Genomic DNA, 23,677 nt, shown 5'->3' on the forward strand with positions numbered 1-23,677 from the left:
GCCCGAGAACACAGTTACTAGTATTTCGTAATACATTTCTTTTAGACAATAAATTCAAATAAATTTAAAGTCGCACCTGCTCTATTTAAAAATGATTTTAACAATGTGGTGTACTATCACTGGGACAAACAATATCAAAATTATAGAAACTTCTACCAGCTTTAACCCAAAGTATTGACAATTCTGTGTTTAGGGGGTTTAAATTCAGTTTTACAGCTTCAGACGTAATAAAATTTGACCTTTTTGAACTGGACAATATCACTACTTAACATGAAGATTCAGCAAACAAATCATGAAAGTAAAGAAGATTACAAGATGCTATAATATAAAAAAGAAGATGTGGTATGATTGCCAATGAGACAACTATCCACAAAAGACCAAAATGACACAAACATTAACAATTATAGGTCAGCGTACGGCCTTCAACAATGAGCAAAGCCCATACCGCATATAGTCAGCTATTAAAAGGCCCCGATAAGACGATGTAAAACAATTCAAACGAGAAAACTAACGGCCTTATTTATGTAAAAAAAATAACGAAAAACAAATATGTAACACATAAACAAACGCCAACCACTGAATTACGGGCTCCTGACTTGGGACAGGCCTATACATAAATAATGTGGCGGGGTTAAACATGTTAACGGGATCCCAACCCTCCCCTAACCTGGGACAGTGGTATCACAGTACAACATAAGAACGAACTATAAAAATCAGTTGAAAAAGGCTTAACTCATAGACCATTTGTTGAATCATAAAGACAAAATGCATATATATGAAAGAAATAACAAAACAAAGCAATACTTCAAACACTAAAGATTGAGTAACACGATACCTAACAGAAACTTGTATTGCTCAAGGTTAAAAAAAGTCTGTTAGAGGTACACTTCTGTCGTCCACAGGTACAAATAAAACAATTTAAATGCAAAAAGAAAAGAAAACAGACACTCTTTATAAATAGAGTCATAGGCTTGATATTATTTGTTCATTGATTATTGAGTATTTGGTCCAAAATTTTAAACAGTCAACTCACAAACCAGAAACACAATGACAACGACATGACAAAAAAAAGGCCGATGCTAACGAAAAAGGACGAAAAGAACAATAGTTCACACACAGACAAAACATGCAAACTAAACAATTAGATACAAGAACTCCTACAAAATCCAGGAGTTGTATAAAGTGCTCGTTTTCAGATCAAGAATGTTTATAACCTTTAAGATGATTTGATAAAAGCAGTTAGTTGTCATAACGTCTAAGAACCATTGGACTCAAATATTACCTTTTTACAGAAGACTTCTGAAGGAAAAAAACTGCGATGTAAATATTATTGATAAATATTTAACAAGAGCTTATGCGGCTATGATCTTTAAGGTAGCGAAGCAGCATCGAATGATAGTAAATAGTTGGTGTGTCTCATACCTGGCATCATTTATTTATACCAAACGAAAGATGTCTATAGTATCATCTATTTATTGATATAATGTACAAACCAAACCCTTTCATTGTTTATTATGATCTCACGGTTCAACCTCTGTATTCCTAGTATATAACACCATCCTTATATGTACAATTTCTATCACTCGCAATAGTCAGCGTTTGAACAAAGTTTCATAAGTCTATCTACTACTCAACGCAATCTATGATTTTTTATTGACCCTTAAATGACGAAACGGTAAAAATGATAATGTTCTAAATGTGCGTTTGCCCTGTCAGATATTTGATACATTTTTTTATATATATTACAAACATGCAAAAATGGATAAATCCTTAGATATTTTATAGCATGAGAGGTATATGATCTTGGTTGATTTGTATTAGAAATACATTTTTGTACGTAGCTTATTCTGTTCGCAATGAACTACTGTTGTAGCCATGACATTTGACCTATGATAAATTAATCTCGTTTTCACCACAAGATCCAGAACCTACCAGAGAAAGGGTTTAAAACTGAATATAGCTGAAATACTTGATCAAAAGTTTTCGTATATTTTAAGGTCCTGTTACTTTGACCTTTAATATATTGATCTTTTCAAGAGCATCCTTCAGCTAGGTTTGATGAAGTTTGGACATACATGTATTCTCCAAATGATATCACTGGGGAAGCAAATTTTTACATCTTGAAATTACAAAAATTGCTAAACATTTAAGTCTTCCAATAGCTGCTGTGACCTTGACCTTATTGACATTAAAAACCCAAAGTTTATCAAGCTATATAAAAGAAATAGGTCAAAAGGATGTAATTATTAAGAAAAGCTTAGGGTCAAAATCATTTATAATTCAATTTAACGGCACAAATACCCAAATAAAAAACGATTTAGAGAAACCAATGACGAACCGGGATCACAGAGTGAACGATAAGCCGTCCGAATCTAGTTTTTTTTTTAAATCTTTTTTATCTGATGTAATCTTCCTGTAACTAGCAAATTTTATATTTGCCTGTCAAACGTTTCATTCCTAAATTATTCCGGATAATTGTTATTACAGAAACAATTGTATAACCCAATGAAATCGGTGAAAAATGCTTGTGTTCCAATATATAAACACTAATATAATGTATTATTAATGTTGACTTTTTGAGAGATTCCATGCAATTACAAACTTTCCTCCTTTTGTATTGTATATGATCACAAAAGGGTTAACATTGCATGAATTGCTGAGTATTGGCCCGAGTATTGTTTTATATTTCCAGAGCTGTATATCATGTATTATACGAACTTCAAGGATACATGTATTTGTCATCACTATTCATGCAATAACCAATGTATTTATTAATAGCAGAGTTATAAAAAAAGTTTATTAATATTTGATGACATCCTTGATTTGAAACTATATTTGCATCGCTGCAAAATGATTCGCTATTCCACGCTTAATTATCTTTAATTCTGTATGAAATATGTTGTTGCTATACCATTAAACTAAGAATAAACCGATGATTGTAGACAACAAATAACTTACGAGTTGGCTAATCAAACAAACAAACAAATTTTAAGAGACGATCACTTTTATTAGAACTATTCTTTCTTACGGAATAAATGGTCCTCTGGGACTCTACGGTGCTTGCAGCCACCAACAATAGGTTCTCCTACATTCACAACACTGCGGAAGGCGGACGTAGTATGGATACCAGTATTTCGGTTTAAGATGTGGACAAAACATGTATAGTTTCAGTGACAAGAAGTTGGCAGGATAACAGATAGATGGGGACCACAGCATAGAACATGGCAAATTGCTGCAGCGTTGTTTGCTAAAAAATAGAATCATGGTAAATTTGTTGATATACCGGGAAACTGATATGTCTGCCCTTTTTTCTCTTTTTACTAGCATAAAGACTATGATGTTTAAAAATGACAATTAAAAATTATCTGTATCATATGTTTCATATAAGAATCCGTATTAAGAATTGCGAAACGTTACTAAATGATATATGTACATACAAATTTCAACATACATAGCATCACGTGCTTCCAAAGACAACGTCACAACAATGCATAGAAAAAGTCAGATTTTACTCGTAATTTTATTTTTGTAGTATAAAATTGCAATTTATATAAGGATCGAATGCTTTTTTTTAATATTTGACAGGATTTCATCATGCACGTGCATGGCAGCCGATCTTGAAATATACCACTACAATTCCTATCGCATCAGTAAATTGTAATAAATTCGCATAATACACCACACTATAAAATGAAAGTGCGTGTCATGTCAATAAAATTACGAACAGCAAAATTAGAATAACATTAACAAAATAAATAACTTACTGTCCACAGTTTACATATGGTATTTGGCTTTTCACATAATACCAATGGAAATAACAATACCCCTTCTTTATCCATATTTTCTGTGGCACTTTCAGTATTGAATATTTCTTGTAACACAATGGAATTCCAAGTTCAACTCTATATTAAAAAAGAAATAAGTATTTAAGTTGATTGTTAACCAGCTGATACATAAACACTAGTTGACGTATTTATTTTTTCTGTACATAGCCACTATAATTACAAATCGGACGGAACAATCTATACGTTTTCGTGAATACTTTATTAGAATTCTCATAATATCTTTCGAAAAATATAATAATATGAGCATCAGAAGACGTGATGTACACGCCAATGAGAAGACATCAAAACAGATGATTTGAAATCGAGAACGTTCACAAGAAAACAACGTGATACAAATTATTATATATATATATGGAATATTTCAAAACACACTAAGGACGCCATACTACTGATCTAAAAATTTCCCATGTATTCGCTTTAATTTTTAATAAATTTTTTAATTGAATTGAATTAAATTTACAAAATACAAACATTGGTGAGCTTATTTACGAACTTGAATTTAATTCTCTCTTCCAAGCCATTATTTGTATTTGTTCACAACATTTAATATACATTCAGCTTCTCGAGCCTCGCCTTCTGCCAAATTTTGCCATGTGCATGCAGTACTTGGATATAATTTAGTTTTCAAATTTACTTACGGAGAAACAGGAGGTTTTGTCAAATGAGAAATCGCTAATTTCGCAGCCTCGACTTCAGCCTTTATCTCTGGGTCCTTGTCTAATGTTGCTTGCATTTTTTCAACCCTGCAACAATAATTAACCTATTAAAATGTAATTTAAACATCACATGCGTATTGTTGTTTAGTGAAAAAAATGCATTCTGTAAATATTGCATACACATTTATTCGTTCATTGTGTAATCATACGTTTTTTGATTGAGTTCAGTCTGCCAATTGATATTTTATCGTGTGTTTTTCTATGTTGTGATGTTATGCTATTGTTTCAGAAAAAGGAAGAAGTTTTGGATCCATTAAAACGTTTAATCCCGTTGCAAATGTTTGCACCTGTCCTAAGTCAGGAATCTGATGTACAGTAGTTGTCGTTTGTTTATGTAATATATACGTGTTTCTCGTTTCTCGTTTTGTTTATATAGATTAGACCGTTGGTTTTCCCGTTTGAATGGTTTTACACTTGTAATTTTGGGACCCTTTATAGCTTGTTGTTCGGTGTGAGCCAAGGTTCCGTGTTGAAGGCCGTACTGTAACCTATAATGGTTTACTTTTTAAATTGTTTTATTTGAATGGAGAGTTGTCTCATTGGCACTCACACCACATTTTCCTATATCTATTAATATATTAAAACCACACCAATCAAACGAACCAAATTACTAAAACGAATTTTTATTTTAATCTTTTATGCCCAACTATTTCCGATAGTTGTTTTCTGTATTTATGATCCAGCTCATCTGCTTTTATTTGTCAGTTGCAATTGAGATAATTTTATTTCAAAATTCTCTTCCCCCTTTAAATATGAATAGGTTTTCACTAATGTGGAATACTTACGGACAATGGTCATCCTCGGCGGTCATGACACCAGCAAACGGCTCTCTAAAACAGTCTCCATCATTTGGATCACACTGATCCTCTTGTGCAAAGCAAGACGATGCCACCAACACTAAAAGCTAGTAAAGTAAAGAAGATAAAAGATTTTCACATTTTGTAAAAAACAAAAACTTAGAAATAATGTGTATTTATTTAAAAAATCACTACACACGATAACACATATTTTCAAACAACAGCTTAAATAAAAGATTTTAGCAAAACAACCAAAACAGTCAAACCAAGTAGTTAACATAAATAATATATCAAAATAGTTTTATAAAAAGAAAACATTTACTTTCAAAGACGCTTTGTTTGTTGTACGATTTTAAAATTACTTAAACCGCTACGTGTTGAAGTGTTGTTAGTCTTTGCTCGGATTTTTTTTTCGGAGAAGTAGGGTGTATTATTAGACTATGATATTTTGTACTGTAAAGTAGTCTTTTGAGGTTCCGTTTTTCTTTTTACCTCATTTTTTTCTATTACACAAGACTCTTAAAATCGAAACGAAAACGTGAAAGTTGTCAAAGTTATCTAGCTTCATAAAGATTGAAAAGCAGATTCTTTGCGATGATTCTTTATTTGTTTTGGAAAACACACAAAGAAATCATATTAACTTGAAAAATATTGCTTACCAGAATATAATGCATAGTTGTTAACTTGAAGTCATCAGAATCTAGCAACTTCTAGTTATGTTGTTAGAAAGCTCCACCGCGTATGGAGGAGGCGTATTCTTTGTTAAAAAAGTATTTTTGATATTCACTCAATCTAATTGAAATCGTAATCAGAGATCAATATTTTAATTAGATTGGATATTCACTCCCCTTACGTCGGAAACACTCGTGCTTTTATCTGGCTTTACAATATAATTGGAGGAAATGTTTACAGCCGAATTTCGATACGTTTAGACACGCCTCTTTAAAACCAATCTTATACTTGGTGTACTTTTCTTTTTACATATTTCATACATGCGAAGCTGTGAAAAATGTGACGCTTGTGTCTATAAATATCTTAATTTTAATAAGGAAACAGATTGTGATGTCGCAGATTGTTAGTTTTGTGCAATCATCAATTTCTTTTTAATAATTTTTCTGTTTTCGTTAATGTCAGCTAGTACATGTAGAAATAATTTATAAAATAATATTTATTTACCATCCTCAATATATTTTTGTTATATTTTACCTGTTTAAAATGGAGGAGGGATTGCAGATATAACGGATAACTTCTTTAAGATACTTTTCTATTTTGCTTAATTTCAACGTAAACTAAAAGCCTGTTGCTGATTTACAACTTGCTTCCATTACTTGGGAGTCATCTCTAGAATCTCTCAATCTATATATATATTCTTGTTAAACGAGCATATCTGTAAACCTTGGTGTTTTGTTTAATTTTGATCCAGTCATCTATTAATATTTTGGTTTCTATCTGGACCAAAAGTTTCATCTGTTGTTATGCGTGCATATTCATTTTCATCCTGTCTTACGCAAAGGAATTTCATACTCAGCTCTTAACAGACCACTCACAGATATTCCATCCCCCCTAGGAAATCAAATAATCGATTTTTAATACACTGATAAATTAATGTATCAATTTTAAATACAGTGATTTGGTTGGGAGACAAATAACATCGAAAGTGGAAATAATAAAATATAAATCCATGATTCTCTTGAACAAAGGGATTTTAATCTTTAATTTTGTAACCAGTTTCGATGAAAATTTATACCGAAAGAAAAAAAAATAGTCTGTCTCTCTGATTTTTAAAAGCATAGTCGCCCATGACACCGATACATTAAATAGATATATAATTTTGTGAATTGGAAATATCAAAATATATCTATAACTCTTATGTTGTATATATATTTGAAAATTTCGAATGTAAAAAAATGAAAATATAACCGAAGAAATCATATTAACTTAATAAAAACATATGAGCATAAAAAAGGCCGTAAGTTTTCTCGTTTGAATTGTTTTACATTGTCATTTCGGGGCCTTTCATAGCTGACTATGCGGTATACTCATTGTTGAAGGCCGTATGGTGACATACAGTTGTTTATTTCTGTGTCATTTTGACCAATTGTGGAAAGTTATCTCATTGACAATCATACCACATCTTCTTTTGTTATATAAGAAATGGCATCGGATATTATCCATTCGAACAAAACCGTTCTCTGTTCTATTATAGTTCAAACACAACTTGTTAATGTCAGTGTACTTGTTATGAACATCACCGTGCGTAGTGGCCATACGTTCACTCCACATTGTGTTTGGTTAATACCTCTCAGTCTGTAAAAGAGGGGCGAAATATTCCAGAGGGACAGTCATACTCATAGATTGAAATAAACTGACAACGTCATGGCTAAAAATAAAAAGACAAACAGACAAATAATAGTACAGAAGACACAACAGAGAAAAATAAAGAATAAGCAACACGAAACCCACAAAAACTAGGGGTGATCTCAGGTTACCTGTGCAAAGTTTTGTGCAGATTTAGTTTGTTTTTTTGTTTATTAAATACTGGTCATTTTTTTGGTTCTCTTCGGTTAATGCTATTGTGACAGGCCTTTAGTATCTTCCTACTTTTTAGAATATTTCTAGAACGCATTATTAAAAGCAAAACGTTTACAAACATATTCTGAACCCCAATTGGTATATAGCAACAAAAAGAAGAAACTTAGGAAATCGGGATTATAGAAGGGACAGCAATTTCTGCATCACTGATACCCGTTATTTTCTGTTCAAAACACCAAAAATCCCGAACAAAACGAGATGAGACTTGTCACATTAAACATTTTTTAAATGGATCTTGTTATCTATATATCAAAACATAGTTTTTGTTAGACATACTTGTCTTTCCGCATGGCAACACTGTCTATATTGTGTTCGTAGGACTCAAAACGTGAAAGGCAAAAAGTAACAATATACCATTGTTAATCGTAAAGAGTTGTGTATTGACGCCTAAACATAGTGACAAAGAAGTCTTCGCCAATTGACAAAGTTCAGCTCTAAATCGCTCGGAGTCTAGAAAAGCTTCTGAATGAATCTAGCTTAACAAGTGTTATTCATCATCAAAACATCAAAATATATGTTAGAGTTCGTGGTGTTTAATGATAAAAAATTAATATGTATACATGATCTCACTTTGTAAAAACTTAATCGATTGTCTTTAGTTTAACAGAGACCTATACATGCTGTAACATTTCTTTTGTTTCAACTTATGATTCGGTTTGTGTTTTTCCGTATGTAAGATTCCTCACGATAAAGATTTTTCTATAAGTTGTTATTGCCTTTGAACTAGCTGCCAGTAACTGTGAGTACTCTTAGATCTGTACCTAGTGTTTTATTTCTTGTTGGGTATGTATAAATATCCTGCCATGTCTGGTTTGGTTATTGTGATGTTTTCTGCTTTGTATCGATTTAATAACAAAAGTATTGAACTCCGAGGAAAACAACAAAACGGAAAGTTCCTAATCAAATGGCAAAATCAAATGATAAAACACATCAAACAAATGGACAACAACTGTCATATTCCTGACTCGGTACACATGGTACAGTGATTTTAAAATGTAGAAAATGGTGTATTGAACATATTTTCAACTAGACGTACGTTAATCAATCTCAAGCCCTCTTAGATTTAGTTTAATAGTTTGTTCTTTATTATGTTTTGATGCAACACCACTGCCCCAGTTTAGAGGAGGGTGAGGCGATCAAAAACCTGTCCAACCTTGATTCATTCTGGTATGTGCCAGGTACAAGTAGGGAGCCTGCTTTTCAAGGGTTGTCGACAGGGTCCCCCATGGGTCAATTTTTTTTCGCCACCTCTTTCGCCAAAACAATGTATTTTTCGCCACTTTATTATTTTTTTCGCCAATTAACATAAATATGATTTTCGTTTAAAATTTTCCTTTTTTTTACACTCCCTAAATAAGATGAGTTTGTCCCCATTGTTGTCGATGATTATTCCCTCAAACCTATCTTAGAGTCTACATTGTTATGAACAAACATACTTTTAAAGAGAAGAACTTTATTTGTAAATGAAAAAGTTGAGAAGTAAAACTATGCTTGAAACACGTGTGTCACTTAAACGACTTTAAAGTACACACTCAAATCTGTTATCTATATAAAACGTGTCGTTATTTCATATCAGCCATAGTTGTTTTTCGTAAATAATTTTGTTATAAATAACGCTGTTAGTCTTCACAAGTGAAATGTTTAATGTTTGGATAAATTTGGCATATCTTGGAATGCTAGGTTGATTAACGCCCAGTAGCAAATATGTAATGCATGTGTGGGACGGTTGGTATGACCGTCTTTATTTTGCTTGCTGATTTTGGTAGTTCGAGTATGGATAAAGAGTATGCAACATTTTAAAAAGGAGCAGACAGAAATAAAAAAGGAACATTTAAACTCATAAGTTGAAATCAAAATGACCAAGCCATGGCAAGAATATAATCACAACATAAAACAACTGAAGACTTAGCTAGACGAATCCCATCAAAAACTTTGATAATCTCAATTGATGCACCGCGGAAGAGTTAGAAAATTATGCTCCACATTTGGCTCACAAAATATTGTTCTTCAAAAGTCAAATTCGTTGATGTCACAATTGAGCGAAAGTGGACTGTGGCTTCGAGAATTAAAATTTATCAGTTATCATAGCAGATGAAAGAACAAGCTCGCTATATAATCTCTGTTGTAACTGTTTTTTTTGCCTTTTATACTTTACTATGTGGTTTTTGCTCTGCATTGTTAAAAGGCATACACTGATATGTTATTGTTCAGATCATTTTCCTTAGGTCTTAATACGGATAGTTGTTTCAGTGGAAGTCATACAACTTCTTCATATCAATATATTAAGATACAGTGATACATGTTCTTTTTTTTAAGGTATTCAAAAATTATAAGACGATTTTAAAATTTTAAAATTTTATTTTCATTAATTTACATGAAAACTGGTTTTGGCTCTCACATCTTCAGCACTTGTATCTCTTACATTCACAACATTGTGGTAACCTTTTCTCTATTCTGATGTACTTATACGGGAAACTATGGTGACCAGTTGGACAAGCTATCCACATATAAAAGGAACGCTTACAAGACGGAACACATCTGTACACGTATGGGTTCCACCATTCATTACACGGAACGTGACTGCAAAGTTGCTTACTGAAATGAAACAAAAAAGTAATCTTAAAAATTGTAATAAGTATCAAACTAAAATAAATTCGACAAAATGGGGAAACAGATAGCTGGAGACCTTATGGTACATTATTGAAAGAATGAAGGTGGTACCATACACCTTGACGAAATTTAATTTGGCTCTTTTTCTTTAAATTTTGACAAAATATTTACTTTGACCTTCTGACAACAACATACAATATTCAAAAAACGTGAACAACACACTGTCACAGAGACGTTTGGACAAGCACTAGTTTTGTTTATTGAAAAGAATTTAATAGAACGTTATTAATACATTCAGTTGATTTTGAAAGAGTTATCTCTCTGTTATGTAATGATCGTGACTAGGTAACTTTGGTTCTAAAACATTAAAAGTTATACATGTACTTACGGACAATCCAAGTATTTCCAGATTTGATACCAGAAGTAATGCAAGACATAACACATTTTCCCTTGGTACCAGACTTGTTTGGAAGGGACGTAAGACCGGTATTTATATTTACACATTCCAACCGTCCATACAAACCTGAAAACAAATCAACAATTGATATCCTTCCTTCAATATGTAAATTAAAAAAATAGAATCCTGATTAAAAATTACTGTAAAGCAATGAATATTTCTTCAACAATTTGCATGTTTTTTTTTATACTGTAAAATAATTTAGCAAACTGTTACGTTGACAGTAACCGTTAGATGTATTGTTTTATATATTGAAACAGATAATTTCATTACATTTATTCATTTTTGTATACTTTTCTTTACTTAGTAACTTAACTGCAATACAAGAGTATGAAAACTTACAATGGATTAGCTTCGAACATTAACTCATTGACAGCTCTATCTGTTTCAACCTTAAGCGTTGTCTCCCTATCTAAACTTCTATTTATTGAAGCTCTACAAATACAAAATATTTTTGAACACAAACACTACAGACAAAGTTCACGTTTTTTTATAATAAAAATATAGCACTCATGATGATAATGAAAGTTAAAATTTCAACAATAAAAGATAAAATTTCAACAATAAAGTTAGAATTTAAACAATAAAAGTTAAAATTTCAACAATAATTATAAGGATAATAATAAAGCTGATTACAACTATTACGATAATTATATAACAAAGTAACATAAACAAGTTTTCACATCAATCGGGTTTTTCATAGATTTATATAGTTAATCAGAAAGCATGAGGCTTTGTGGCTGCTTTGAAATCTTGTACAGTCTATCATTTTGATTTAAAAGTGTCTACACCAAAAACAGCCAACTTCCACTAGACTTTACTACGAAGACATGTACCTTATATCTGCATCTCCCTGTTCTAAGTCCTTAAAATAATCATCATCTTCAGGTGCTGGTGGTATACATATTCTTGTAGGATCGGCAACCTCAGCATCAACAGATTTATACAGGACAACTAATACAACCTACGTAAAAAATCTATGGTCACAACTAACATTCCATAAGTAAAACTGTTATACTTGATAGTTATATTGCATGGTTCCAACTTATACACAAAATTGGCATATTGACAAATTTTGTTTGTTAGAGATGACAGAGACCCAACAATTGAGTAAAATTGGAAATGCAAGAGTCAACAGATTTGTTAGAATAACTAAGTTTATACATTTTGTATATGATGAGTTAGTATTTAGAGGACAAGCAAACACCACCTCAAGAAAAGGGAAGCGCAAGGCAAACAAATTAAAAACACGCATATATATATTAAATTATTTTGAAAATATGAACTTGTTTGATAGCATCTACAAATTGCAAACACTGTATATACAATTTTTGTATTGTTATAAATATTGATCTAACTTACGACAATTGTGTGAAACAACATGATCATCTCTGATCGTATCTAGAATATGTATTTACTCCAGACCTACTCTTTCCTCTAAAGTTGTACATAAACCACGTGACTTTGTTTCTGTCAATTTTCAGAAACTTGTCGAAGACCTAAATGATTGACATCTTCATCAGAAATATGCAAATGAGATTAATAATCACTACTTATATGCAACTGACATTGAAAAGACAAGATATATACAAACGATGAAATTATTCATACAAAATATGTGACAGTTTGTTTTTATTTTTTTAATTGACGTAAATCAATGACGCTTAAAACCGTGATTTATGAAATACCATGAGTGTTCTTTTGGTATATTTTGCCTATTTTCATCATCCATTAAAATTTTCGGACTTCTAGAAATTACGGTATAGGGGGCCTTTCTCGGATATTTTTTTGTGGCTGTGTAAAAGATAGTCTTTTATGCACATGTTGCCAGGAAAACATTGATAGAAGGAAAAAGAACTTTAACACAATTTTTTTTTATAAAAACCAAAAAAAAGCAACAAGTCAATAAAATCATCATTATCATACTTACACAATTAATCTGATAAATGTCATGAATGTGGTCATCTTTTACAAAACGAAGTGTTTATTCTATAGTAAATGGAACTTTGTTTAGAGAAAACTGGTCTGAAAAAAATAGCACTTCAGATGACGTAAAATCGATGACAAAACTTAAGATTTCGGGAAAGCATGGTATTATATACATTAAAAATCTGTACATGTTCTAGGGGTATAGCCCACCCAAAGTAATCCCTTAACCTGAAACTATTTTGATGTTAATATATTGACGATACTGTGCAAAGATCAATGTTGTCTATTTCAGACAGCACGCGACTGTTTTTGTACCTATTCGGTTATATCACCGAAGACCCAAAATCATATCATAATACAAGTACAAATACAAATATTTATTAGCACAAACTCATCAACAATAAATGGTTAAGGCTCATGGTATAATAATTACATAATTGATCATACATAATAAGTATTGTAAATAATGACTATATTATGCAATATTATAAACAATGACAATGAATTAAAGACATATTGACAATTCTATAGAGTTTGTTCAGCTTTACGCAGGTTCATACTGTCTGAAATGAAAAAGGAAGTCAATTTTAGGATTGTGTATGAATTATTTTTTAATAAGATGATTATATTATTTTCAATGGTATCAAGTTTTGTAGGATCATCGATTATATTTGAAACTTTTTGGTAAAATATGGCCCTTTTAGTTGTGTTTTTTACAATGTAAAAGAAAATGTTTTTCATTTTCAATATGACCAGAATTACAAACAGAGCAGTATCTCTCATTTCTGGGAATATTTAGATGTCAGCCTCTTTCAATCATCAGTATTCGAACATTTATACGGATCTTACATATTGCAGCTCTGTTACTTCTGGTTTTTTTTTAAATCTCAACATAGGGTGGTCTTCGGCCCATTATTTAGACACTCTTGAAAAAGTCTAATTTATTGATTCAAGTATATTTGCATTTTGAACTTGCACAAATTGGTCATTAATTCTTTGTTTAAATCATATGATAAAATTATTCATCTCAAAAAAGACAAATTTATGGTGGCCGGATGCGGCCATTTCGCCTTTTCGAGTTTTTGCGTTTTCTCCTTTCACTTTCACGCGAAATCGCGAAATCGAGAAATCGCGAAATCGCGATATCGAGAAAGCGAAATCGCGAAATCGAGAAATTGAGAAAGCGAAAACGCGAAATCGAGAAAGCGAAAACGCAAAAGCGCGAAATCAAGAAAGCAAAAACGCGAAAACGCGTCAGCGAAAACGCCAAAACGCGAAAATGCGAAAAGTCGAAAAGGCGAAATGGCCGCATCCGGCCACCATACAAATTTGAGTCTGGCCAAATTAAAAAATGAAAAATCATGGTAAAATTCAATACCTTTTAGAACAAAACTCAGTCGTTTAAAATTTGGAAATTTTACGATATTTGGAATTTGTGTTCCTCAATCCATTAAATTTCTCTAGAGTACAGTGATATCGTGATGTCTGCTCTTTTTATAGGAAGGGTTAATGCCATGCATTGTAATCTTGAACAACACTTACTAGTGCTAAAAATAAACGCAGGAATAGGGCAGAATTTGGCATTTCTTACGTGAAGGAACTATAAAGGTAACCCGTATATGATTGCATAAACAGAACCAAATAAATGCCACCAATATCCATTCCTCCCTCGACCTGTGGGTGTAATTTTATCTAGAAAGTACAAATACATTTTAAAGGAAAAAGAACGTATTTGAATAAAGTAATATAGTATATGTCTAATAAGAGGGATGTTTATAGATCAGTTGAAACAACCTGTTATCAACAGAAAATTCATGAAATATTTCAATGTAATCATCTGCTGTCTTTTGCTATAAACAATCTCTCATATGTGCATAAATAAGCAGAAACAGTTGTTAAAACGTGTTAATTATGCATAATACACTTGTGTTTATCAAGAGAAACACTTATGCATGGTATACTTTATCTCGATAATTTCTTCTCATTATCACTTTAATATATATTTGTATAATAAAAAAAATAATTGCCTCCTGCCTTTTCGACATAAACAACATGAGAGCCATCCTATGATTTTAACCAACACTTTTGGTCCATGAATATTTTTTTTCAAATCTCGCGTATAAGATCATCATTACACATTGTTCTACGTTTTGACTTGGACCATTATTGACAGATATAACTACAAGGTGTACCATTTTTATCAAAGCTATAGATATAATTAGCATGCTTCAAATACATTGCTTTAGAAATAGGAATAAACTATTGAAATCAAATATGGCGATACGATATATATAATTGTCCCAGCCTTCAGTCCTAATTTGAAAAGTCAACAATAGTTCTGCCAAGAGTCGCCACTCGAAACGAAATAAACTGTGAGTGCTCATTATGCATGAAGTACAAAATATAATTTCTATTTTTGCAGGAATTAGTAAAACAGGAGTGCACACCCTGGAATGTCTCGCCTTCTTTTCTTTTCCTTGGTATTATGTTGATAGTCCTAAATATAAAGCTTTATTACAACTGTCACATAAACTTAACATTAACCATGAAAACTAAACATTGACCAGTGAACCATGAAAATGAGGTCAGGGTAAGATAAACCATGCCAGACAGACATTCTACCATACAACAAATACAGTTGACCTATAGTTTAAGAATAACAGCTCAAAACACAAAAAAAGAACACTGAGCAATGAACCGTGAAAACGAGGTCAAGGCCAAATAAAACCAGCGCGACTGATATATAGATCACAAAATATTTCCATACACCAAATATAGTTGCCCTATTGCATACAGTATTAAAAAAAGACAAAAACTTAAAAACTCATCTTTTACCACTGAGCCATGAAAATGAGGTCAAGGTCATATGACACCTGTCAGTTGGAAATGTAACCTTACAGTCCTTCCATACACTGAATATACTAGACCTGTTGCTTATAGTTTTAGTATATGAGATATGGACTTGACCACCAAAACTTAACCTTGTTCATTTATCCATGAAATGAGTTCGAGGTCAAGTGAAAACTATACTTAGAAATTGTGGAAACATGTGCCGCCTTTGTCAACATACATAATCATTATTTAATAAAATATCAACTTAAATAAAACATGCTTTTTTTTTTTTTATATATTTTCCAAATTTCATCAGGACAGCTAGAAGCTAAACGTCTAAATACATGAAATGTGACTTAGAGTCCATCCTTTTCATTATAATAAATTAAAAAAATCAATGTCATTTGGACTTTCATGTAGGAAAGTTGTATCATTGTCAATGAAAGCAATAATTGATTTTTGAGTCGACCCTGCATATTTTACATGTCGTAGTCGTTCTCAACTGTAGGTGCCGACAGTTGTTGAAAAGGTCTTATAAGAGAGAATTTAACCTTACAAAAAATCTGAACCTTTCTTTTCAAGTAGTCACTGAACCATGAAAATGAGATCAAGGACATTGGGTATTTGACTAACGGAAAGTTCGTTACATGAGGCATCTATATACAAAGTATGTAGCATCCAGGTCTTCCACCTTCTAAAATATAAAGCTTTGAAGAAGCTAGCTAACGCCGCCGCTGGATCCCTATCCCTAGCTCGAGCTTTGCGACAAAAGTCACAGACTAGACAAAAAAATCATGATTCAAATGTTTTAATTCTGCAAAAAGTGGGTCATCTGGCACAAACGCAACCTCAGCAAAAAACAGCTATATCGCTACCACAATTATAGTTCGCTAGAAAACTGTTTGGAACAAAATCCCCACTTCAGTGTGAACTAGGGTGCCTCCTTTTAACCACCTCATTGATTAAACTTGTTGAACATCATCTCTTAAATTTAGATTAGACTTTATGTGATAAATAAATCTTGTCACTATCGATTTTTCTAAATATCAGCATGAACTTTTGACGTCATTGTCGATTTTTGTGAAAACTGCTCCTTTAAAATTAGGTATTGACACTATCACAATAAGGTGGTTAATCAAACCATGTTTTATATATGTTTTGGATTATAGCTCTTCATCTTTTATATAAGTTTTGGATTTCAAATATTTTGGCAACGAGCATCACTGAAGAGACATGTATTGTCTAAATGCGCATCTGGTGAAAGAAAATTGGTACCGTTAATTTTATTACAACATCGAATCTCTTGGTTGACAACTATTTCAATTCCAATTGATTTTGAAGTCGTTTTCCTAGATAACCGGGCGTCATATCGTGGACTTGCACATCACATTCGAAGCTGTAGGAGCGTTTTATTGTACCTGCCAGTTTTTGGAATCAAGTCAGCACATCACCAATTGTTTAAAACTAAGGTACTTCTTTAACCACTGACTTAGCTCAAGCACTAGTCTTAACTGACAAGAGAAGTAAGGCACACAACTTCATGAACCGACATCAGTTCTGCTCAGGTAGGTCATTGACAAGAGAAATAAGGGTACACAACCGACATCAGTAGTGCTCGGGTAGGTCACTGACAAGAGAAGTAAGGGTACACAACCGACATCAGTACTGCTCAGGTAGGTCACTGACAAGAGAAGTAAGCCGTACACAACCGACATCAGTACTGCTCGGGTAGGTCACTGACAAGAGAAGTAAGCCGTACACAACCGACATCAGTACTGCTCGGGTAGGTCACTGACAAGGAAAGTAAGGGTACACAACCGACATCAGTACTGCTCGGGTAGGTCACTGACAAGAGAAGTAATGGTACATAACCGACATAAGTAATGCTTGGGTAGGTCACTGACAAGAGATGTAAGGGTACGCAACCGACATCAGTACTACTCGAGCAGGTCACGGACAAGAGAAGTAAGGGTACACAACCGACATCAGTACTGCTCAGGTAGGTCACTGACAAGAGAAGTAAGGGTACACAACCGACATCAGTACTGCTCGGGTAGGTCACTGACAAGGTAAATAAGGGTACATAACCGACATCAGTAATGCTCGGGTAGGTCACTGACAAGAGAAGTAAGGGAACACAACCGACATCAGTACTGCTCATGTAGGTCACTGACAAGAGAAGTAAGGGTACACAACCGACATTAGTACTGCTCAGGTAGGTCACTGACAAGAGAAGTAAGGGTACACAACCGACATCAGTACTACTTATGTAGGTCACTGACAAGAGAAGTAAGGGTACATAACTGACATCAGTACTGCTCAGGTAGGTCACTGACAAGAGAAGTAAGGGTACACAACCGACATTAGTACTGCTCAGGTAGGTCACTGACAAGAGAAGTAAGGGTACACAACCGACATCAGTACTACTTGAGTAGGTCACTGACAAGAGAAGTAAGGGTACATAACCGACATAAGTAATGCTCCGGTAGGTCACTGACAAGAGAAGTAAGGGTACACAACCGACATCAGTATTACTCGAGTAGGTCACTGACAAGAGAAGTAAGGGTACACAACCGACATCAGTACTGCTCAGGTAGGTCACTGACAAGAGAAGTAAGGGTACACAACCGACATCAGTACTGCTCGGGTATGTCACTGACAAGAGAAGTAAGGGTACACAACCGATATCAGTACTGCTCGGGTAGGTCACTGACAAGAGAAGTAAGGGTACATAACCGACATCAGTAATGCTCGGGTAGGTCACTGACAAGAGAAGTAAGGGACCACAACCGACATCAGTACTGCTCAGAAAGGTCTCTGACAGGAGAAGTAAGGGTACACAACCGACATCAGTAATGCTCGGGTAGGTCACTGACAAGAGAAGTAAGGGACCACAACCGACATCAGTACTGCTCAGATAGGTCTCTGACAAGAGAAGTAAGGGTACACAACCGACATTAGTACTGCTCAGGTAGGTCACTAACAAGAGAAGTAAGGGTACACAACCGACATCAGTAATATTAATGCTCGGGTAGGTCACTGACAAGAGAAGTAAGGGTACACAATCGACATCAGTACTACTCAAGTAGGTCACTGACAAGAGAAGTAAGGGTACACTACCGACATCAGTAATGCTCGAGTAGGTCACTGACAAGAGAAGTAAGGGTACACTACCGACATCAGTACTGCTCGAGTAGGTCACTGACAAGAGAAGTAAGGGTACACAACCGACATCAGTACTACTCGGGTAGGTCACTGACAAGAAAAGTAAGGGTACACAACCGACATCAGTACTGCCCGGTTAGGTCACTGACAAGAGAAGTAAGGGTACACTACCGACATCAGTACTGCCCGGGTAGGTCACTGACAAGAGAAGTAAGGGTACACAACCGACATCAGTACTGCTCAGGTAGGTCACTGACAAGAGAAGTAAGCCGTACACAACCGACATCAGTACTGCTCGGGTAGGTCACTGACAAGAGAAGTAAGCCGTACACAACCGACATCAGTACTGCTCGGGTAGGTCACTGACAAGGAAAGTAAGGGTACACAACCGACATCAGTACTGCTCGGGTAGGTCACTGACAAGAGAAGTAATGGTACATAACCGACATAAGTAATGCTTGGGTAGGTCACTGACAAGAGAAGTAAGGGTACGCAACCGACATCAGTACTACTCGAGCAGGTCACGGACAAGAGAAGTAAGGGTACACAACCGACATCAGTACTGCTCAGGTAGGTCACTGACAAGAGAAGTAAGGGTACACAACCGACATCAGTACTGCTCGGGTAGGTCACTGACAAGGTAAATAAGGGTACATAACCGACATCAGTAATGCTCGGGTAGGTCACTGACAAGAGAAGTAAGGGAACACAACCGACATCAGTACTGCTCATGTAGGTCACTGACAAGAGAAGTAAGGGTACACAACCGACATTAGTACTGCTCAGGTAGGTCACTGACAAGAGAAGTAAGGGTACACAACCGACATCAGTACTACTTGAGTAGGTCACTGACAAGAGAAGTAAGGGTACATAACTGACATCAGTACTGCTCAGGTAGGTCACTGACAAGAGAAGTAAGGGTACACAACCGACATTAGTACTGCTCAGGTAGGTCACTGACAAGAGAAGTAAGGGTACACAACCGACATCAGTACTACTTGAGTAGGTCACTGACAAGAGAAGTAAGGGTACACAACCGACATCAGTATTACTCGAGTAGGTCACTGACAAGAGAAGTAAGGGTACACAACCGACATCAGTACTGCTCAGGTAGGTCACTGACAAGAGAAGTAAGGGTACACAACCGACATCAGTACTGCTCGGGTAGGTCACTGACAAGAGAAGTAAGGGTACACAACCGATATCAGTACTGCTCGGGTAGGTCACTGACAAGAGAAGTAAGGGTACATAACCGACATCAGTAATGCTCGGGTAGGTCACTGACAAGAGAAGTAAGGGACCACAACCGACATCAGTACTGCTCAGATAGGTCTCTGACAAGAGAAGTAAGGGTACACAACCGACATCAGTAATGCTCGGGTAGGTCACTGACAAGAGAAGTAAGGGACCACAACCGACATCAGTACTGCTCAGATAGGTCTCTGACAAGAGAAGTAAGGGTACACAACCGACATTAGTACTGCTCAGGTAGGTCACTAACAAGAGAAGTAAGGGTACACAACCGACATCAGTAATATTAATGCTCGGGTAGGTCACTGACAAGAGAAGTAAGGGTACACAATCGACATCAGTACTACTCAAGTAGGTCACTGACAAGAGAAGTAAGGGTACACTACCGACATCAGTAATGCTCGAGTAGGTCACTGACAAGAGAAGTAAGGGTACACTACCGACATCAGTACTGCTCGAGTAGGTCACTGACAAGAGAAGTAAGGGTACACAACCGACATCAGTACTACTCAGGTAGGTCACTGACAAGAAAAGTAAGGGTACACAACCGACATCAGTACTGCCCGGTTAGGTCACTGACAAGAGAAGTAAGGGTACACTACCGACATCAGTACTGCCCGGGTAGGTCACTGACAAGAAAAGTAAGCCGTACACAACCGACATCAGTACTGCTCGGGTAGGTCACTGACAAGAGAAGTAAGGGTACACAACCGACATCAGTACTGCCCGGTTAGGTCACTGACAAGAGAAGTAAGGGTACACTACCGACATCAGTACTGCCCGGGTAGGTCACTGACAAGAAAAGTAAGCCGTACACAACCGACATCAGTACTGCTCAAGTAGGTCACTGACAAGAGAAGTAAGGGTACACTACCGACATCAGTACTGCCCGGGTAGGTCACTGACAAGAGAAGTAAGGGTACACTACCGACATCAGTACTGCTCGAGTAGGTCACTGACAAGAGAAGTAAGGGTACACAAACGACATCAGTACTACTCGGGTAGGTCACTGACAAGAAAAGTAAGGGTACACAACCGACATCAGTACTGCCCGGTTAGGTCACTGACAAGAGAAGTAAGGGTACACTACCGACATCAGTACTGCCCGGGTAGGTCACTGACAAGAAAAGTAAGCCGTACACAACCGACATCAGTACTGCTCGGGTAGGTCACTGACAAGAGAAGTAAGGGTACACAACCGACATCAGTACTGCCCGGTTAGGTCACTGACAAGAGAAGTAAGGGTACACTACCGACATCAGTACTGCCCGGGTAGGTCACTGACAAGAAAAGTAAGCCGTACACAACCGACATCAGTACTGATCGGGTAGGTCACTGACAAGAGAAGTAAGGGTACACAACCGACATCAGTACTGATCGGGTAGGTAACTGACAAGAAAAGTAAGCCGTACACAACCGACATCAGTACTGCTCAGGTAGGTCACTGACAAGAGAAGTAAGGGTACACAACCGACAATCATAGACCAGAGGTCAACAAGTTAAAAAGAACTATGTGGGAAAGAAACGAACACCGTAGAAGATGAAATTTTGATTATTTCTTTTTATATTTTTAAAAGGTCATTCAAAGGGAATTAATTGTTTTTCTTAACAAGCAGGATTACGAATAACCGAAGTGCTTGTAAGCAAGTTACAATAACAAAAATACTGAACTCCGAGGAAAATTCTAAAAAACTAAAATCAGAATGAATTCAGCGAGATGTTACAACAGTTTAAACTTGGCAACGGATACATCGTCCCTATATGACGTGGCTGCGTACTTGTTCATTCCGCATAAAACCACCGTCTCACTTTGGTAAGGGTTTTATTGCCGGTCAGAAGAAAACATGCAGTGACCATTTTTCTATTTCTTAGTCACTCTTTGGCTTTAAATGAACGACTAATCATAAAAAGTATAAAAAGAAGATTAAAAGAGGCTCTATATAAGACCATTTGTTGAATTAAGACAAACAATATCATTGGAACAAAATGAAACAAATAACAAAACAAAGCAAAACTCCAAATACTCAAGATTGAGTAACACGATACCTAACAGAAACTTGGGGTAAAACATGTTATTGCATAAGATTAAAATAGTCTGTTAGAGGTACACTTCTGTCGTCCACAGGTACAAATAAAACAACTTAAATGAAAAAAAACCCAGACACTCTTTATAAAAAGGGTTATAAGCTTGATATTATTTGTTCATTGATTATTGAATATTTTGTTCCAATATCTTAAATAGTCAACTCACAAACCGGAAACAAACTGACAACGACATGACAAAAAAAACTGCAAACGAAAAAGGACGATAAAACAAACAATAGTTCACACACAGACGAAACATGGACACTAAACAATTAGATACAAGAACTTCTCCAAAACCCAGGAGTTGTAAAATGCGCTCGTTGGCAGATCCAGAATTTTTATAACCTTTACGAAGATTTGATAAAAGCAGTTAGTTGTCATATCGTGTAAGAACCATTGGACTCAAAAAATACCTTTTTACAGAAGACCTCTTAAGAAAAAAAATCCTGTTTTCTACGATGTAAATATTATTGACAAATATTAAACACAAGCTTATGCGGCTATAACCTTGAAGGTAGCGAAGCAGCATAGTTTACATCGAATGATAGTAAGTAGTTGGTGTGTCTTATACCTGGCATCGTTTATTTATATCAAACGAAAGATGTCTAAAGTATCATCTATTTATTGATATAATGTACAAACCCTTTCATGCGTTATTATGATCTCACAGTTCAACCTGTGTATTCCTAGTATATAACACCCTCCTTATATGTAAAAGTTCTATCACTTGCAATAGTCAGCGTTTGAAGAAAGATTCATAAGTCTGTCTACTATTCAATGCAATCTATGATATTTTATTGACCCTAAAACCACGAAACGGTAAAAATGTTAATGTTCTACATGTGCGTTTGCCCTGTCAGAAATATTTGATACACTTTTCTATACATATTACAAACATGCAAAAATGGATAAATCCATAGATATTTTATAGCATGAAAGGTATATAATCTTGGTGGTTTTGTATTAGAAATACATTTTTGTACGGAGCTTATTCTGTTCGCAATGAACTACTGTAGCCCTGACATTTGACCTATGACCAAGTGGTCTCGTTTTCACCACAAGAAGAAGAACTTACAAGAGATAGGTTTAAAACTGAATATAACTGAAAGACTTGTCCCAAAGTTTTGTTATATTTAAAGGTTCTGTTACTTTGACCTTTAATATACTGATCTTTTCAAGAGCATCCTTCAGATAGGTTTGATGAAGTTTTGACATATTCTCCAAATAATGTCACTCGAGAAGCAAATTTTAACATCTTGAAATTAAAAAATTGCCAAACATTTAAGTCTTCCAATAGCTGCTGTGACCTTGACCTTATTGACATTAAAATCCAAAGTTTTTCAAGCTATATAAAAGTATCAGGACAAAGGGATATAATGATTAAGAATAGCTTAGGAT

The 23,677-nt window shown here is 34.9% G+C and overlaps 2 protein-coding genes across 2 annotated transcripts; both read right to left on the reverse strand.

Moving 5' to 3' along the window:
• Positions 1-3,760: 3,760 nt before the first annotated feature.
• Positions 3,761-6,104, reverse strand: LOC134722926 (uncharacterized). Its single transcript, XM_063586560.1, has 4 exons — positions 6,018-6,104; positions 5,347-5,465; positions 4,484-4,588; positions 3,761-3,902 (listed from the first exon to the last, which is right to left on the reverse strand). Exons 1-4 carry the CDS (start codon positions 6,030-6,032, stop codon positions 3,761-3,763), a joined length of 381 nt encoding a protein of 126 aa, XP_063442630.1. The 5' UTR covers positions 6,033-6,104.
• Positions 6,105-10,337: 4,233 nt separating this feature from the next.
• Positions 10,338-12,501, reverse strand: LOC134723672 (uncharacterized). The gene is made up of 5 exons (XM_063587229.1): positions 12,380-12,501; positions 11,854-11,981; positions 11,360-11,452; positions 10,949-11,083; positions 10,338-10,545 (listed from the first exon to the last, which is right to left on the reverse strand). Exons 1-5 carry the CDS (start codon positions 12,404-12,406, stop codon positions 10,353-10,355), a joined length of 576 nt encoding a protein of 191 aa, XP_063443299.1. The 5' UTR covers positions 12,407-12,501; the 3' UTR covers positions 10,338-10,352.
• Positions 12,502-23,677: the final 11,176 nt, after the last annotated feature.

Source organism: Mytilus trossulus, chromosome 6 (genome assembly GCF_036588685.1).
Source record: "Mytilus trossulus isolate FHL-02 chromosome 6, PNRI_Mtr1.1.1.hap1, whole genome shotgun sequence".
Lineage (NCBI taxonomy): Eukaryota > Metazoa > Mollusca > Bivalvia > Mytilida > Mytilidae > Mytilus > Mytilus trossulus.

What these genes read in the sequence shown, in the direction of transcription:
- LOC134722926 (XM_063586560.1), bottom strand. An exon ending in GCCGAGGATGACCATTGTCC is followed by an intron (nt 4,589 to 5,346) that starts GTAAGTATTCCA and finishes TTATTGTTGCAG; the next exon opens with GGTTGAAAAAATGCAAGCAA. An exon ending in ACAAAACCTCCTGTTTCTCC is followed by an intron (nt 3,903 to 4,483) that starts GTAAGTAAATTT and finishes TTTTTAATATAG; the next exon opens with AGTTGAACTTGGAATTCCAT.
- LOC134723672 (XM_063587229.1), bottom strand. Translation starts at nt 12,406, where the DNA reads ATGATCATGTTGTTTCACACAATTGTC. An exon ending in ATGTTCGAAGCTAATCCATT is followed by an intron (nt 11,084 to 11,359) that starts GTAAGTTTTCAT and finishes ATTTGTTTTCAG; the next exon opens with GTTTGTATGGACGGTTGGAA. An exon ending in TGGAAATACTTGGATTGTCC is followed by an intron (nt 10,546 to 10,948) that starts GTAAGTACATGT and finishes GTTTCATTTCAG; the next exon opens with TAAGCAACTTTGCAGTCACG.